General features: G+C 44.6%; 1 protein-coding gene across 7 annotated transcripts in view; it reads left to right on the forward strand.

Moving 5' to 3' along the window:
• LOC116949342 (IQ motif and SEC7 domain-containing protein 1-like) overlaps positions 1-18268 on the forward strand; it is a 267850-nt gene that overhangs the window by 234866 nt on the left and 14716 nt on the right. For all 7 annotated transcript variants that reach the window (XM_032966536.2, XM_032966537.2, XM_032966541.2 and 4 more), the window contains 5 exons: positions 6155-6316; positions 7439-7561; positions 14616-14782; positions 16644-16783; positions 18133-18258. In XM_032966536.2, coding sequence (XP_032822427.2) covers positions 6155-6316; positions 7439-7561; positions 14616-14782; positions 16644-16783; positions 18133-18258 — 718 coding nt within the window. The remainder of the gene's footprint in view (positions 1-6154; positions 6317-7438; positions 7562-14615; positions 14783-16643; positions 16784-18132; positions 18259-18268) is intronic.

Genomic DNA, 18268 nt, shown 5'->3' on the forward strand with positions numbered 1-18268 from the left:
TGACTGATTTCTTCATCCCACGGCATGCGTCTCGGCCTCAGCAATGCAAAAGACTGATTATGATGTTGCTGATGATGCTTTAATTGGCTGATCAGTGGGGACAAAACGATTAACCCGACCCTGGTGTTTTTATATTTTATGGTGGTTCAGAGTCGTACTTCATAACTGCAGCGGTAAATATAGCGACCTCTACTTGACTATAACATAAGAAGTCATGGTCCTGTAATTTCACCGTGCTGATCAGTGCATTGGTGAAGATGGGTTTCCAGGGGACCAGGCATCACTTTTAACCCACTGATAATAGCCACAACTGGGAATCGAACGCAGGTTTACTGGGCTGATAATGCAGTACATTAACCACCCCTCCCGCCGTACAACAATTATCCAACAAATTGAAAAAGATTGTTGCTTACGCATGGGATTCAATGCGTTTATCATGAGCTTTAAACGCAAGTATTAATCAGTGAATCGATGCATCATCCCACCGATACTAAGCACACACTCGTTGCGAAGTCTACGCATATACAGGGATTCTGCCATGGAGGAATGGTTAGTACACTGGACTTGTAACGGAGAGGTTTGCCGGTTCTGATTCATTCTCCCGGTTCGGCAGATAAAAACAATGGAGCGAGTTTCTTAAATCCCCCCCCTCTCCCCGCCTTTGTCCACCCAGCACTATAAATGGGTCCACTACTCTTAGTCGACAGGCAGCTTTCGTTTTTAATGGCATATAGTGTGAATACTCACACCTCTTCCAAGATGTCTGGCCAGCGTGAAAGAGTAGACCCTCAACGGGGGCTCTCAGGAGCTCCTCCTCGTGGAGGCCCTGCAACCGGCAGTGGCATGAGCAAGCAATTTCAGGACTGCACTTTAATCTTTTTACATTATCATTTAATCGGGCGGTTTCGACAATCGAGGCCGACAGCGTCCATGCCCGCCGCTGCCTTATGTTGACAGCCACCATTCTCCATTCGTGTGTGACATCGATGGGATTTACAGACTAAATTTGTCAATTGCTGGGACAAGTAGTCGGCACGATTGCCACGACCCGCACCTAGACCCTGCGTTCAATGGCTCTTGAGACGTGCCTGGCTCTCCCAGGCTCAGCACAGCACTCCCAGTAGCCCCCTGCTATAAATCAGGCAGCTCAGGCAAGGTAGGTGCAAAAGCAGGCGAGGGGCAATACGGCTCTCCAGTGATATTATCTTCGGCGATAAGGCTCACTTTTAACTCGGTGCAGTATGGCTCTCCGGTGGTATTATCATCACAGGCAAGGCTTACTTACCTTCAGTATGAGGTAATATAGCACCACGGTCGATACGATCTTCACTTGCGGAGCTCACCTTTATAACAGTGTCATGCGGTTCGCCGGTGATATGGAATGTGTGAGAAAGGCACCCCTTCAGCACACTTTGTAAAGAGAGAGAGATGTATAAGCACAACTAACATTTTTTTCTCCACGTAAAGATACAAATATGGCTCAGTCCATTGGCCAATTGTCTTTCCTGACCAATATTACCCAGCAGCATTTGTTTAAGCAACTGTGACTCTGGAATGGTTTAATTCTTCTGGGTCTCATCAGCACAGGCTTGTTAAACAAATACTATTGGTTTGCCAGATGTTATAGGTAAAAGCCACTCCATCTAAATGATGGGGCCCCTGTTCAATGTAAAAAAAAAAAGCAATCTTGTATTCACACTGGTAAGAGCAACACAAACAGCGAAATATCATATCTCTGGAGAGCCATATTGCCAGCATTTGAAGGCAGAGCGGGATCAAAATTATTAAATAGGCGTATGAGATGGGGTTTGAGTGCTTTGGGAAAAGTGACCTTGATGATGACAAGAGAAACATACCCATGTGCCTGAATAGAAACTTTGTTTTTGTTATCAGTTCGTATATCCCCTGCTATGACATGGATTTCAGAGACATTGACAAAGAAAACGGAACAACATATGAAAAAATGCACAAAGAAGCATTGAGAGATGCGAGTTTAGGATCACATTGAGAAGACAAAGAGAAAGACAGGATTCGGGAATGTTGAGAGAAAATGTAATTTCCTAATTAGCTAGTTTTACGTCTCCAGGGCAGATTTATGTGTTTTACTCTAGCTGAGAAATTGGTTGACCTTTATTCAATTTCACGTTACGGTAAATCCAGACTTAAGCGTATGTAAAATGCTAAACTTAATTACGACGACGGTGAGTGTGGAAATGCATGCTTACCTATCCGCTGCTCTAAATATAATACAGTGGCAAATGACGCTTTTGAAATCATCATACTTGAAGTGATGTAATGACGAGGTCGCTTTTTCCACCTTTGAGTTAAGCTGCGCGCATATTTTGGGCACGTGAAAATTGCATGGAAAAACAAGCCCCTGGAGTGAATTATGTTGAACAAACTCTGCTGGGATGCCCCAAGGAAGAAGTGCAGGGCTTTTTTTTCCTCGAAAATGCTGACTAAATTAAATAACATTGTAAATCGCAATGTGAATACCAGCTTCGCCATATTTCACAGTATCCAGTATGCACATTCTGTTAAGAGACATATATTACTACTACTGCGAATATTAGACAAAGTGTGACGAATGCATCGCTTCTGCAGTGATTTGTACTGTGCACACTGAAAACAAAGTAAAAAATAACGAATTATGTTCTTGTCAATCGTAATAAGAGGACCACTTAATGTCACCCTACCAACGCGCACGCCTTTAGAATGTTCCCCTTTTTTCTGGCAACAAAACAGGTGTTGAGAGATGTTAAAACACCACACTGAAACCTTTTGCAAGGAATCATGTCTGCATTAACCACAATACTTGTGGTCAGAATGCAAACAAAAAACATACTCTGATAATATATGCATTGGAGGACGCCAAAAGGCGTACAGCACAAAGACAATGCCACTATCAGAGTAATGAGAGCTCGGGGTTAGCATCTACATCATGGGACCTCCTTTGCCAGTACCAAAATATGAGAATATTCTCCTCTGGTCTAACACTGTTTGGGACGAGGCTCAAAAGAAAGCTGTCTCTGGTGTGGACCAATCAGTTTCAAGGACAATGCATAAATTATCAGTGTTTTTTTTTTTGCATTTTGACCACAAGCATTGTGGTTATTGCAGACATGATTCCTTGTAAAAGGTTTCAGTTTGGTGTTTTAACATCTCAACACCTATTCTCATATTTTGGTACTAGCAAAGGAGGTCCCATGATTATCAATATTGGATTCCTATCTTCGACGGTAATTCGTGTTGATATTTCCCGACGAATGTGCCGTCATTAACATGAGGGGCATGTAGACGCATTGATTCATTGATTAATATCCATTCTGAAGCAAATTATGATACGTGCACTTTATCACGCGTGTAATAATTGATGTTTTTTTTGTTATCATGAATTCCGTTGCGTATCATGGATGCGATATTCACCGCAATGTAAAAAAAAATAGAATCAATTCTTGAACCATCACCCTGAATCACAACAATCATTGGATCACAAGAGCAAGTAAGGAGGATGCATCATTAACATCCATTGTTTATGTTAACAGATGTTATATATCATTTTCTCTCTGTCAAGGCATGGGGGCAGGCAACCGTTTTTATTGGTGTCATAGTTAAATGTGAAGGTCCTTCAACCAGAACGTGCGTGGATGGTGCACTCCTCGGTGCTGTGTTGGATGGTTTAGGCCTCACCACAGTCGCGGTGTATTTGGAGTTTGCATGCGTGTCTCTCTCTCCCTCTCTCTCTCTCCCTGTGGTCGGCGTGGATTTTTCTCCGGGCGCTCCGGTTTTCCCCTCCACATTTAGAGTCAACGTGTGCTTCGGGTATGTGGCCTCTGTAAATTTCCCCGTGATAAGTCGCTTGGTCGAGTTATCATTTGTGGCAAGGGGCTACGTAGCCCAGCGGGCCTTACCTGGTAAAATAAAAATCGTTTACAGTAGTTTCGGCAATTCCTTTATATTTTCGTTTACTGAGTGCGTGGGTGCATCTCTCGCGCTGCGCACACGAGACAGAGAGCGAATCCCGGGTACTTCCACCGTTCAGGTCCTCAACGACGTTTTTCTTTTGTTTGCCACGTTCATAACCGCCCACGATTCGGGGCGCCGTCGAGTGCCGGCATCTGTGTTTCCGGCCCGCTCGAAGCGGAGGCGCGCATCCAATGCAGCGCATTGACAGCTGCGGCACAACGGGAATTCAGTCGGCAAACTTTGACCCTTGCAGCTCGGCATACACGAGGAAAACATATTTCCAAAATAAGCACGTTTCTTCCGAAATTGGCAGGAAACGTTGTTGCTCGAGCAGCACGTGCAAAGGTAGCATTATGGTCGTTGCTTGCAGAGCCTCTCCTGATTGGCCGAAGGTGAAATGTTTCACGGTGATGTTTAACAAAGAAGGACCCGGGTCTCCTCTGTCAAAAATAAACACTGTTGTTTCTGGAAACACGGCACCAACCAGCATACACGAACAAACATTTCTGTCCTGTAAAATGAATGCGTGTGCCCCTGAACTCGTGTGCCCGTGTATGCTGCGCTATGCGATCACGTTTTTTTAGCCAACACCCCCGGTTTCCGTGTCCCTCCCCGATGAGACAAGCTCAGCGCCGTGACGTTTGTGTGAATCTCAAAGATGATTACTCTTTGGTTCTTTCGGTAAAGTCACGTAAACAAAAATATTATTTTAATAATAATATTTTTATTTTTCACCTACGTGACTTTACCGAAAGAACCAAAGAGTATGGATCCTTGCAGTGACGAAAACTTCAAATCTAGAATCAAAGATGATTCTTAAAGATGATGAGGCCACAATTTTTCCCAGCTCTCAATTAAGAACAGGTCAGCAGTAGTTCGAGAGGCAGCAGGTATAATCCAAAATCCAGGTTTTTTTTTGGGTCAGATCGCGTAAATATATAAATGTGTCGTTAAACCCGCCACCACCCAACAAAGCCAACTAGTAAGGTTTGCTACGTAAACAGAACATGCCAATTCGTTACTAGTACAGCACACCGGTGTGTTGGAGAGTATATATATGTACACACACCCTGGATGTGGGACATAAGAGGTCAGGGAGGGAAGCCACCACCTCATTTTTTTTTTTACAATAGAGAGAGAGAGGTCAAAGTGTTCGAGGTATCTCTTCAACAGCTTTCACTGATTCCTCTGGCCCCCTACCCTCACCAAGGCTATTTGCTTTCATTACTGCGAAAATTCTTCCCACAGAGGGAGGCTGAGTTCAGAAGTGCCACGGCTGGAGTCCCTGGGTTCAATCTCAAGGCAGCCACTCTTGAATACACGGGGGTGGGGGGGTGGGGGTGGGGGTGTCTCAAGTGTAGTGAGTTTATCATGCCGCCCCATCACCATTGTCTGCGCAGACAGAAACGCATTATGTTAAATTAGTTTTTTTTTTAATGTTAATTTGGTTGCATGTCAGCTGAGGGATTTTTATTTCAAGGTCAGTTTGACAACCATGTCAGGTGTAGGATCTGTGTAAGAGTGTAATTCCCTCGGTGTGGATAAAAGAGCCACTTGAATAACAGTAAATGAGACTTGTTAATTTGAATGGATCTCCGAAGTAGTTTTGTGAGATTCACTTCCGTATGCTGTCCTGTAACACTGGATGATGCATTGCTTTGTCCTCTTTGACACCGAATGGATGTTCTCTTGCATATCACGACATGAATAGCACATAAAATAAAATAAATCACGACGTTTCGGGCGCAACACAAGCGTCCGTCATCAGGTGGGATAGCTTTTATTTTATACCTCCGTGACTTTACCGGAAGAACCAAAGAGTATTAATAGCACAATTGTAATTTCAAGGGAAAAAAAACTGGGAAGAAAATGTGTTTCCATGTGGCAGGTTTACCATCTGAAGAAGCTGAAGATGATGCTAATGAATACGGATTTCCATTTATAGGTCACTCAGATGCCTCAGCGACTCAAAGCACCAAACATCACATCTCATCTCAACCATTTAATTTCTCAAATTGGAAAGCTGTACACAAATGCATGCATGTCGAGCCTCTTTCGCACCGTGCGTACGCCAACCTCGCCATTCGGACGTGCGGGCATGATGCTATGCAAAACCAGAAAAAAACTACAAAGCAATTGCGTTGCGAGCGGCGCCTGAGCTGACCCAGGCTGCCCGTGCCTCTCGCAGGAAGCCGGAGAAAGGAGTCGCCTACTTGATGGAGCGCGGCTTCGTGCCCGACACCCCCGTTGGAGTCGCGCACTTCCTCCTTCAGCGCAAGGGGCTCAGCCGCCAAATGATCGGAGAGTTCCTGGGCAACCGGCAGCGCGCCTTCAACCGCGACGTGCTGGAGTGAGGGCCCGTCGCGAGCGTGTGTGTTGCTGCGTGGACGCGCGCGTGTGTTTTTGTGTGCGTCGACGTGTTTGTGTGTGTGTGGGAGGTAGCAGTTTGACTCCTGCTCACGGCCACCACCAGCAACGATTATCTGAGTCGGTCCTCGGCCTCCCTAAGGTCGACTTAGCCTCAAATGAGCACCTAGTGCGATGTGTAAATTTCGCCACTAGGGAGACAAAGGCGGCTGGGCGTGGTGTTGACCACCCCCTTATGTGCCATGGCAGCCTTCATAGGTGCTCGCTAACAGCACTTGCCCCAACAGCCTATTAAGGCTATCGGGGGGATCTTTGTCTTTGGGAGGAACAGGAGCGGAGTGGTTAGCGCGCTGTGCCACGGATCTCACACATGACCAACTTCAGTGGTGAATATCTGAATCGGTCCTGCGCCTCACCTAAATCAACTCAGCTTTAAATGAGTACCTGGTGTGCTGTGTAAACATCAGCTCTGGGGAGACAAAGGCAGCCATGCATGGCACTGTCAGCTGCACCTCCTCATGTGCCATGCCTGTCTTAATAACTGCTTGCTAATAACACTTGCGTAAACAGCCTGCACTGCAATACATTGAGTGTTACCCCCTTTGCTTACATTGATTTTGTCCAGGTATTCCAAATGTCCTCCCACATGTATAAATACTCATTATTGGAGTTATTGGTATAACATCCCATTATAGGACCTCGGAGCTTGGGAAATTAATGGCAGAAGTTTTGGCTGCCTTAACACATGCCTCCATCCGAGAACTACATGCGTTGGAAATTCTACGGCGTTCTGATGTGCAATTTGCGTGAATGACGCTAGATAAAATGTATTATTATCATCTTTGTAAAGACATATTATGCAGGCTAGAAGAATGCGATGACCTATGAAGTATTTTTTTCACAAGTGTCCAGCCTAAACTGGTTGGCATGGCAGAATATTACAGAGGAAGTTACATTGGTAGAGTGTATTTCGTGTGTGTGTGTGTAGCTGGCCACCGACCTCCTCGTGTGCTGTGCCGGACTTCATTGGTGTTCGCTAACAGCAATTGCCCCCAAAAGTCTGTTAAGGCTATACCGGGGGATCTTTGTGTTTGTCTCTCTGTAGCTGCGTGGTGGATGAGATGGACTTCTCGGGCATGGAGCTGGATGAGGCGCTGCGAATGTTCCAAGCTCACATCCGCGTGCAGGGAGAGGCGCAGAAGGTGGAGAGGCTCATAGAGGCCTTCAGGTGCTCACTCACGACATTAGCCACAACCAGGACTTAAACATGCCAAACAAATGAACCCTTTTCCATTCCGAAACGTCTGCAAGTTTGTAGGGTGGGTGTCCCGTTCACCACTGAATCTCAGAACGCGCAAGTGGTTAGCATTAATTTTATTTTGGAGAGGCATAGCACCGTTGTTTTTAAAGACATTGTACTCACCGCAGAGAACTGTAGCAACACGATCGCACTCTATGATAGCTGGCACGAAAATTTTCCACACGCACTCCTGTATGACCTTGTGTGAGCCTCGGTAGTCTTCAACTTGAAGACGTACCGATATATTTTATTTTAGTTTTTCTTCCAGAAGAGAAACCGATGTCGTAAAATTGTCACGTGGTGTAAAAGCATTTAACACACCGATGATCATTGTTTCGACGCTCCATTGAGTTATTGACAATTCTCGTAACCAATGGCAGAGCCAGGATTTTCAGGTCGGTGGGGGGGGTAACCCCTCCAGCAATTAAAAATGATAGGAGTTGTGAGTAAGTAAGGACTTGTCCCTTGCTTTTTATTCAACACGTGTGCGGTGATGGCACAGCCATCGATCGAGGGTCGAATTCGAACCGCGTTGTGTGATCAGCATCGCGCTTACTGAAGGTGTTTGCCTTCAGGGAAGTCGTGTACTCTATACGCAACTGCGCACAATTCTGTGAGTCACTTATAACTGCTTTGCCGTCACTTATTGCCAATTATTGACTCAGACTATTGTTGGGGGTGCACATGCCACCCCCCCACTGGCTCCGCCAGTGCTCGTAACCCAAATGTTCGATGAGATGTGACATTTCTCTTGAAATGTCATCAAACGTATTCACGGAAAATCAAAGAAGTCAGAATAAAATCCAGGAAATGTATACACTCCCTTATCCCTCAATGCAGAATGTGATGTTGGTTTAAAAAAAAACAAGGCTCTATCCCTTTACTGTTGCCTCAATCCCACTATGTCTACAATTGGTTTGTGTCCAGTATTGCTTTATGCATAGAATAGGGTCCCGTAGTTTATTTGGAGTAATCTTGCCAATAACTTCTGTTAATCCAGCAGCATTTGTTTAACAAGCCTGACTGCTCTTGAGTTTTGCTGGCTTAAACAAACTCTGCTCGAAAATATTCGTCTGCAAAGCCGATCAGCCAAAACATGTGCTTACATGTCAAGATACAGAATGGAGTTCTGCTTATATTTGTATAAGAACTCCCTTGAAAGTCACAGTTCTGATATGAAGCTTATATCTTTACATACCACTGGTGCACAGGGAATAACACACATACCAGCTTCTGATACTTGAGCCATAAACAAAAAATGTGCATGCGTGTCCAGCTTCTAATGTGTTCGGTATAACATACGTAGTCGACACGCACAACGGATATACGTTTCGTTTAAACTATTATTGTTTAAGGAATTAAATAAAACTGCAATATGCTCACTTTTCGAGGAAGCTGCTACATATGAATTGTAGCCAAATGATTTTTGTAAAAAAAAAATGGCTGTTGAGAGTTCCCAAATAAATCCAGACATCCCATTATCACTCAGCCTACCTCGATTAGTTTTGTTATTTGTAACCGTGTTTAATTGTTCAACGCGCAAGAACAACAATAACAACAAATGCAATGTTTTGGGCAAATGGATGTTTTTTTTTTAAATGAAGCAAAGATAGGCAGCCTTTATAAACACAGTGGATTTTTTGTAATAACAGTACGGAGGAAGAGATTTGGTCACATTTAGGCATGATACATATCCAAACTTGTAAAATGGGAAGCTAATTCCTTCAGGGTCCTCTTACTGTCTTGCGTAATGTGAACTTGGCGGCACGTAAAGTCCCCCTGTGCATGCGGGTCCCAGTAGTACCGTTGCTGAATCGGACGCTAAATAAATACAACCCAAATATACACGCTGTGTGGCTGGCAATGTTACGGCGGTCAAACGCCTTACACCCGAATGCTTTGAGCGTGAAGACCAAACTCGTTCAAAGGTTGAAGAGCTTCCACTTTGCAGTGGGGGGAGGGACAAGTCCCCGTTTGTAGGCGACAGCACCATGACCAAACCATCGTCGGGCACGGGCAAAACCTCATTGCAGGCGGCGACGCTTCCATCTCGGCGATGCATCCACAATTAAAATATCTAATGCGAGTACAATAAATAAATAACCGGGTCGGCAAATCCACCATCTGGATGTTTGTGCTAAATGCCTCCTCCCTGGGGGAGGAAGGATTGCTTTGGCAGGTGACTTACAGTCGTTATAGTGAGCTCGCCTTAGAAGCTAGGATTTGCCTCTTCACACATGAGCCCCCTACGGGCACCAGCCCCTACACCCATGTTTGAATAAAATAATGCACTTCACGAGGCCGATGAACAAATATATGTTCATCAATCTACTGCCGATCCACGGCTGAATGACGACCTCCCCTGTACCATTGCAAACCGTTTGAGGCTATTTGAGCATCCTCCACTAGTCAATACGCGGTTGAAGGGAAGCATAGACATTGAAACATAGTATAGTATAACAATGGATTTTACTGTGGTGCCCACCACGTAGCGCTACAGCAGCCTATAACACCTGTTTTATGATGGTGGCAACCCATCGAAGCACTAGCCGGGCTCAAACCTGCTTAGCTTCCGAGACCTAATGAGATCGGTTTCCATTACGGGTGATTTGGTCAAAGGCCGATATAAACTTCTAAGACTGAGAAACACTCGGGGTATACTGATGCATTGATTCATATTGATTCTCTAAGCTTATGATACAAGCATAAAACCCTCAGTGTGAGATTTTGTGCGATGGGATGGAGCGGCGGTGCACTGCACCATAAAACCCGCCCACAAGTAACATCGGTAGTCAGTGAACTGGTCTGGCAACCGCCCTTCATAAACGTGTACTGATCAGCACGGTGAAGTATGGTGAAAACAACCTAAATATCTGCTATGCCAGAGAAGGACCTTTATCCAGCAGTGCGTTGTCAAAGGGCCAGTTGTACGTTGTTTGTAACAAGCGCCCAAGTGATAGCGGCAAACCTCTATTAGCTGCTACATTCACCACCATTGTGCAACAAAGATCAATTATTAATTAAGATTGTGGCACTGACACAATTCATCGAATCGCTGAGGGTGGGATGGCAGGGTGGTGGAGGGGGTAATGTGACACCACGAATAGCCATGCACCTTTGGTTTGACTTTATGCTGGATGTCATGAAGCTTAGATGGAAGCATTCTTTTCTTTACATCTATTGCCAACTGAGTGTTGTATATAAGCAACTGCTGCCTGCTTATTTTTAGAACCTTAAGCAGGTGACCTTTCAACACTTAGCCCATTAGAGGCACTTGCACCACTGTGTTCTATTTTTATCACAGATCCTGAGCACAGGGCTATAACGCAAAGTGGCCAGCCACAGCCAGCCCTGATGATGACGATCGAGCAAATAACATTGGCTGGACACAGATTCAATCAGCCCAAATACCCCCAAAATGGCAAACACCTTTATTAATTTATTTTTAGTAGTTTACAATTGAAATTAAAAAAAATGTTTTAATTGTATGCACCCACAATTCCTAATGTGAAGGACAAAGCGACCCCCCCCCCCCCCAAATATAGAAGTGAAACTTCACCTATGGTAAAATAACATCCTTGATATGAGCAATGTTGTAAGAAATTTGGGAAAATAGACGATATTCTTGACTTCACCGAAAGAACCAAGAATATGAATCCCTGAAGTCAGGAAAGCTTCAAATCGAAAAACAGACGATGTCAAGGAAGTCCAAACTCAGTCGTTGGGAGAGAAGAAAGGAAGGGAAAGTGGTTAGAGCGCCGTGGTTGTTGGGACACAAAGTCGCTGAGATAAACAATCAGCTCAAACGAGCCATTGACTACTTTGCGGAGTGGGGGGGGGTGCTACCAAAGCATGAAGATCGTAGGAACAATGTCTCTTGTAGTAGCGATAAAGGACTGACAATGAGGCGATCGGTTTGAATGAACCATGAGAGAGTGTTTTTAGTGATTCAGTGAGCATAGGGACAACATCATTCAACGTCACTTGTTTAGATGGATTGTTTCAAGCAGAGGCACATAGTTTAACACCTAGCAGGCTTTCGTGACCAATATCATCCATAATAGAAGTTTTTTGGGTTAGATCGCGTAAATTGTTAAATGTGTCGTTAAAACCCGCCACCACCCGACACAGCCAACTAGTAAGGGTTGTCACGTAAACAGAACTTGGCCATAATAAAGCATTAAAGCTTTCGTGACTGCATAAAATTACTCATTGTTTTTTTCCGGTAAAGTCACATACAGAACTTGGCCAATTCGTCACTAGTACAGCACACCGGTGTGTTGGAGAGCCAAGCCACAACATTTACAATCTGAGTACGACTTTTCGCCAGTAATTACAACTAGCTTCATCAGGCGACAGCCAAATCTGGCCAAATCTGGCCAAATCTGGCCAAATCTGGCTGTCGCCTGATGAAGCTAGTTGTAATTACTGGCAAAACGTGATGCTCAGATTGTAAATGTTGTGGCTTGGCTCTCCAACACACCGGTGTGCTGTACTAGTGACGAATTGGCATGCTCTGTTTACGTGACAACCCTTACTAGTTGGCTGTGTCGAGTGGTGGCGGGTTTGTAACGTCACATTTATATATTTATGCGATCTAACCCAAAAACCTATATTACAGAGGCACATACACGCACTAGGAGCTGCAGATATCACAAAAGTATTTCAACTGTGGCAGAATTTGTGCTTTTATGTCCTTGATGTAGATTTTAAAAAAATTAAACAATACATGCATTGGAAGTCCTCACTCAAATCCCACTTTGTGTAGTAATAATGATAAGAATAATGTCCTTAATGCAAAAAAAGGCTCACTGAGTCTCAAGACTTTCATGAGGGTTCTGCATTGGAATGTTCAACCAATTCCATTCATGAGTACTTGGCTTTTAGGAATAAGCCAGGTTATCTGTACTAAAACCGACGAATATAATGAAGGCAGTAGTCGCATGTAAAGCTCTACATGGATATATTAAAATTATCCATAGCTGGACTGCAATTTGTGGCCAAACTCGCAGCTCTAGCCTGTAACATCTAGTATCCCAGACATTCCGTCAAGAGAGTACTCACCAGATTACTTTGCTTCTGAGAGGCATATGGTTGTGAAATAGAAACTGATGATACAAATAAGTCCGTGGCACAGAGTAATTTATCCAACGCTGAAAATCAACCCGTTCCAATACCACCCCCTCCTGGCCAATTTGTGAACTTCTTGTTTCATTCGACAGCTGTTGCACAGCCATTCAGCCGCTTCGAGAATGACATTTCATCGGGACAACTTTCCATTTGAACAAAGTGGAAAACAACACATTTCTGGGCAGTGTTTTTTTGTTGTCGGTGTCAAGACTATACAATGAGGCCAGCGGTAGTTTATACTGGTAGGAACGAAGTTGTAAACTGAGTGTACCAGCCTGCAATAGATGAATGTGTCCGTCCGTCCGTCCCCTTTCAATACTTTAACGAAGTGAAATCTCGTGCTGTTGGGTGTATAATTTGTCCGAAGAACCCTCAACGATTTTGAGGGCAAAAAGGTGGGAAAACGCTCTCAATTTGCACAATTTTACGTAACAATGTCATAAAATTGCGCAAAATTCCAATGTTCCTACCAGCCCACCCTGCAGGGACCTGTTTGCAATGGACAGCAATTTGAAAGAAATACAGCAACCTAGATATAGACAGCCTCAAAATATATATTATAATAAAGAGAAGTATCACCCCTCAGCGTCGGTGGCATCTATCCCCAACCTTGTCTTTCCGAAGACCTGACCTCAATCCCACAGAATCCCACTCTTGTATTTGAGCATCGGGTCCAGTATTACCTCGAAAAAGCCCCCTACAAGAAAAAAAACATTCGGCAACGCAGAGGCATGCAGTAAATCCAAATTTCATGGGATTGTATATTGTCAGGAGTGGGCCGTCAGATCTGATTGGACTGCTACCACACGTTTGTACGTGTAAGCCACTCTCGGTCGAGGCAGTGACTCCAGCAAAATAGGACGTTATTCCGAACAAAAAATGCCACCTCCATATGAGTGTTCTTAAAGGTCCCACGCCATATTTTTTTTTTATAGGTGCCAGGGGCGCGCCGTGTGCAGAAAATATTAATATCAACAGTTAGATATTGTTCAATACTGAGCATTCCCTGAAGAGAGCCAGTGTAATCTTTCCATGTGATTGAATGTGAGAATATATAACTCTGACAACGATGCTAGAGGTGGAATGTGTAAAAGCCTACGTTGTACAGTGTACATTTACAGCCCCTGTCAATCCAATGCTGAACGGTGTCCTCCCCGCACCGCGCGGAGTCGTGGGGATTATTTGACCATACTTCACCGTGCCAGGCAGTGCGTGTTTGTGAAGGTGGGGAATATAATCCTTGAAAGCAGAGAATTTGTTGCACTGTACTTACAGTCTATAATAGCTGTTGTGCATGGATGATCCCCCCCTCCACGCAAATTCTTTCGCACCATACACAGCCAACCATGCTAATCGGATTTGCTGGGGAAGGACAACAAACTAAACACCAACAGCGATATCGCACGGAAATATTTTCTGGGTCGTTGGTATACCAGAGTAGGTGGCACATGCCTCTCTAGCCACAGCGATAGCGAGACGTACACCAGAACGTGGTGTGCCATGTGTAGTTATATTTTCAGTCAAAAGGAATATTTTCATAGGTAAAAAAATTCGTTTTGTACGAGATGTTTTTTTTTTCATGTACATACAGTAGTTTCCACAAGCGAAGGTTAATTCTCGAAAGTTGGACACATCGCGACACGTATGAAACGCCTTGCTCTTGAAAACTACATCACAGCATCATTTTTCGCACCCACACAGGGTGGCAGGTTAATTTGCTGCTGCTCCACTGGTACAATTCTTCTGGCACAGCAGCTGGCCAGAGTGACAAGCCGGTGTGCAAGCAATAACCAAGATCGTGAATAATGGATGTAAAATGATCACTCTTGGTTTTGTTTTTTTCTGCTGGCAGCCAGCGCTACTGCATGTGCAACCCGGGCGTGGTGAAGAACTTCCAGAACCCGGACACCATCTTCATCCTGGCGTTCGCCATCGTGCTGCTCAACACCGACATGTACAGCCCCAACGTGAAGCCCGAGAGGAAGATGAAACTCGACGACTTCGTCAAGAACCTGAGGGGTGAGCTCGCGAGTCGGATGGACGCATGTGTGGCTGAGCAGATGAGCAAGCGAGCGGAAGGGAGGGATGGATGACGGTGTCGATGGAAGGAAACCCCATGGTTATAATAATTATTTCGTACATTTGATATCGAGGCTCTCACGAAAGGCGGTATGTTTCCTAGACGGGTGTAGTCTGCTGTCAGCCAATAGTAAGTAAGTACATTTATAAATGCTCAACTCCTGTAACGTCGGTTATCATGAGTGCACAAGTTGGAAGGGCGCCACGGTGGCGAGATGTTAACGACCTCGCCTGTCATACAGGAGGTCGTGGGTTCAATCCCGAACCTGATGCCTGCTGTATATTTGGAGTCTGCATGTTCTTTCTGTGCTCGCGTGGATTTTTCCGTGGGTCCTCCGGCTTTCCCCTCCACATTTAGACACATGCTTTTGTAGTATTTGGCTGCGAAAAATTTCCACGTGATAAGCCACTTCGTTGAACTATCATTTGTGGCCAGACCACTTCTGAAAAGGAGCTATATAGCTCAGTGGGCCTTACATAGTAAAATTAACAGTTTAGTTTTCTGGATTTACCCAATTAAGTGGGTATTTTTTTATCATTTGTCATATTTTGGACTGTGATGCCAGCACACATGTCCCTTTACTGGATTTTTCTTTTTTTGGAAAGCGTCAGGGGATCTGTAACATCCACTGTGGGGCAGACGTCGCTTTCTTGCGGTCAATGCACCCCCGCGAGCATTAGCCAGGACACCCGCGAGCAATTAGCCAGGGGCTCGAACCGCGAACTTGTTTGCAACAAGTGGCAAAACCCACGACCGCTCGGAACATGTCACCGTGACAACTTGACCTTCACTCTCCGGGACGCAATTTAACCCTGGTGAAGTTTTGATGCGATGACGTAATTGATATGTATCGGCCACATAACCACGGGTAGACGAACGACACGCTCAACGGTTGTAGATAAATGTTTGTTTACTTCACGTGCCATTCTTAATACTCTTATTTATTTGTCGGGGTTTTTGTTGTTTATTTTAGCGGGGAGGATATAAGTGAGAAGCTGGTTGCCTTCTGCATTTTTTTTCTCATCGAGCCAAGATTAATGTGGTGATTAATCTACATATCCTGGATTTAGACTTGGTCCATCACAACAATAACAAATTATAATCTCTGGGAAACAGTTTTGTGCATATTTGTATTGCCCAAGCCAAACGAACATTGAAATTATGAAATATGCCTATATATCGTTTTGTTTGGAAAATTAGGTAGAATTATGTTTGCTATGCAGGTATCACCCTAGGATTTGTCCACATGCTCAGGACCAGATGAAGTTTAGTGGGGGGCTTGTTGCTGTGGGTGGGTAGGCTCTCTATGTTAAGTGAATTCCTTCCCTTGACTGTTTAACACCACCCATGCCCAATGCCGAACACTCCGTTGTTGTTTTTTTAATGTAATGCTTGGATTGTAAAGCTACATAAAGTTAAAATTATAAAAATAATTGTAATTGGTAAGAATAAACATAGTGATGTTATGGCTTTAATTACCAAATAACCTCTAGGATTATTCATACAGTAGTCACCGAAACACTCCGAACATAGACATTAGAACACCATTCCAGCACCCAGCACTCAGGGAACTGAGCTAATGCATCATTATGTTTTTTGGTATCTGCATTAATTTTATATAATTACAATATTCCATTCAACCTTTAGAAATTAAAAATCATTTTTTTTGGCAGGGCCCTCAAAGTCCAAAGCCCCAGACTGCAGCCTCTAAAGCCCCTGCGCTAATCCAGCCCTGGACCTGATGACCTCACTGTGTGCTCTCCTTCTAAACATGCCCTGGCTGCCACTCTGTCACTGTAGGAGTCGACGATGGGGCGGACATCCCTCGGGAGATCCTGGTGGGCATCTATGAGAGGATCCAGCGTGGAGAGCTCAAGACCAACGATGACCATGTTACGCAGGTGGCCAACGTAGAGAAGACCATCGTGGGCAAGAAGCCGGTACGGACAGCTCGAAGCGCGACACCGCTTCTGCAGGAAGATCTATTATTTTATTTTTAGAATAACATTTACGTACCCAGAAAAAAAACAACACATCACTGGAGACTCTCAAGACTCTTTATCCAGGAGGCGTCCTGGTATGTTTCGTGGTAGCTTGTGATGATTTCTATGTGTTTTCTCAATTGGGTAATTTACGAGTAATTTTTCGAATTTGGGCCAATTTTGACTGTGGCACACATGGCTTATAACCTCAGAGGGGCACTACACGAATTTTGGAAGCCTGAGCCAACATGGCAGATGAGGCCACCTAGGCTCTTAATTAAAACCCTCTCTGAGGCACCCTCAGATCCGAGGCTTGGGGCAAACTGCCCCACCTGCCATCCCCTCCATCCCCCTTCCGCCCCTCCCTTCCCCTCCCCTTATGGCCCTGCGTGACCTCATTCACTGTGTAACCACAGTGAGTCCTGACACACGAGACATCTTTCCACCGTGAAATTTGATTGCAGAGCTCAATGTAATCACTGCATTAGTGAGGTTACACATCACTCACAGGAACCAGCATCTTCATCAGCCACAAAATAATTCAATAATGAAATTATGCCTCAATCATTCGTCTATTCAAAGGAGTGATAAAACTGACTTGAAGAATTACAGCCCAATTATCCCCTCATGACACACACACACACATATATATTGTCTTCACAAATGTTATTAGGAACATAGTAATTTTAATATGTTGATGCCAACTAACCACCAGGTATAGGAATCGTTTTTTCTACCATCAACCACATACAAAGCGTGTCAGACAGTGGGACGCACAGCATCGGATGTGCATTTATATGAGTGGAGTTACCGTAAAATGTACATTGGCAGATTTTCATGTGGGAGGTACTATTGGGGGAACTCCGTGAAAATAAATCATATTTTCTGCTAAGTTATCCATGAATGAGCTTGTACAATGGCATGAATTTGCCACGCGACTCCTCTTTATCCGTGGGAATTTCCACGTAATGAGAGGAATTTAGCACCTGCCCTCACCACTTCTAGGTAATTGTACTTATCCACAAGAACATTCAGAAATTAAGATGATTGACCCACAGACAATGGGAGGTTTTTTTTTGCAGATCGATTCACAGCTGTGGATTCTTTTTTCAGCAGTCCACTGCTGAAAAGAGAACGCTTTGGTATTCCAGCGGTTTAACCGTATTCTGTTTATATTCTTGGTTCTTTCGTTAAAGTCACGTAGAAGGGAAACAATAAAATATAAAGCGCATTCCTTTAACGGGTGGCGGCCTTCGTGCTGCTGCAGAGCTCCCTTGGACGTTGCCCTGCTGCTTTGATTGCCTCAGGTGCTCTCGCTGCCACACCGCCGCCTCGTCTGCTACTGCCGCCTGTTCGAGGTGCCAGACCCAAACCGACCTCAAAAACTGGGCCTCCATCAGCGAGAGATTTTCCTCTTCAATGACCTGCTTGTGGTAAGTGTCC

This window comes from Petromyzon marinus, chromosome 36, assembly GCF_048934315.1.
Source record: "Petromyzon marinus isolate PM22_M1 ecotype Great Lakes invasive population chromosome 36, UKy_Petmar_22M1.pri1.0, whole genome shotgun sequence".
Lineage (NCBI taxonomy): Eukaryota > Metazoa > Chordata > Hyperoartia > Petromyzontiformes > Petromyzontidae > Petromyzon > Petromyzon marinus.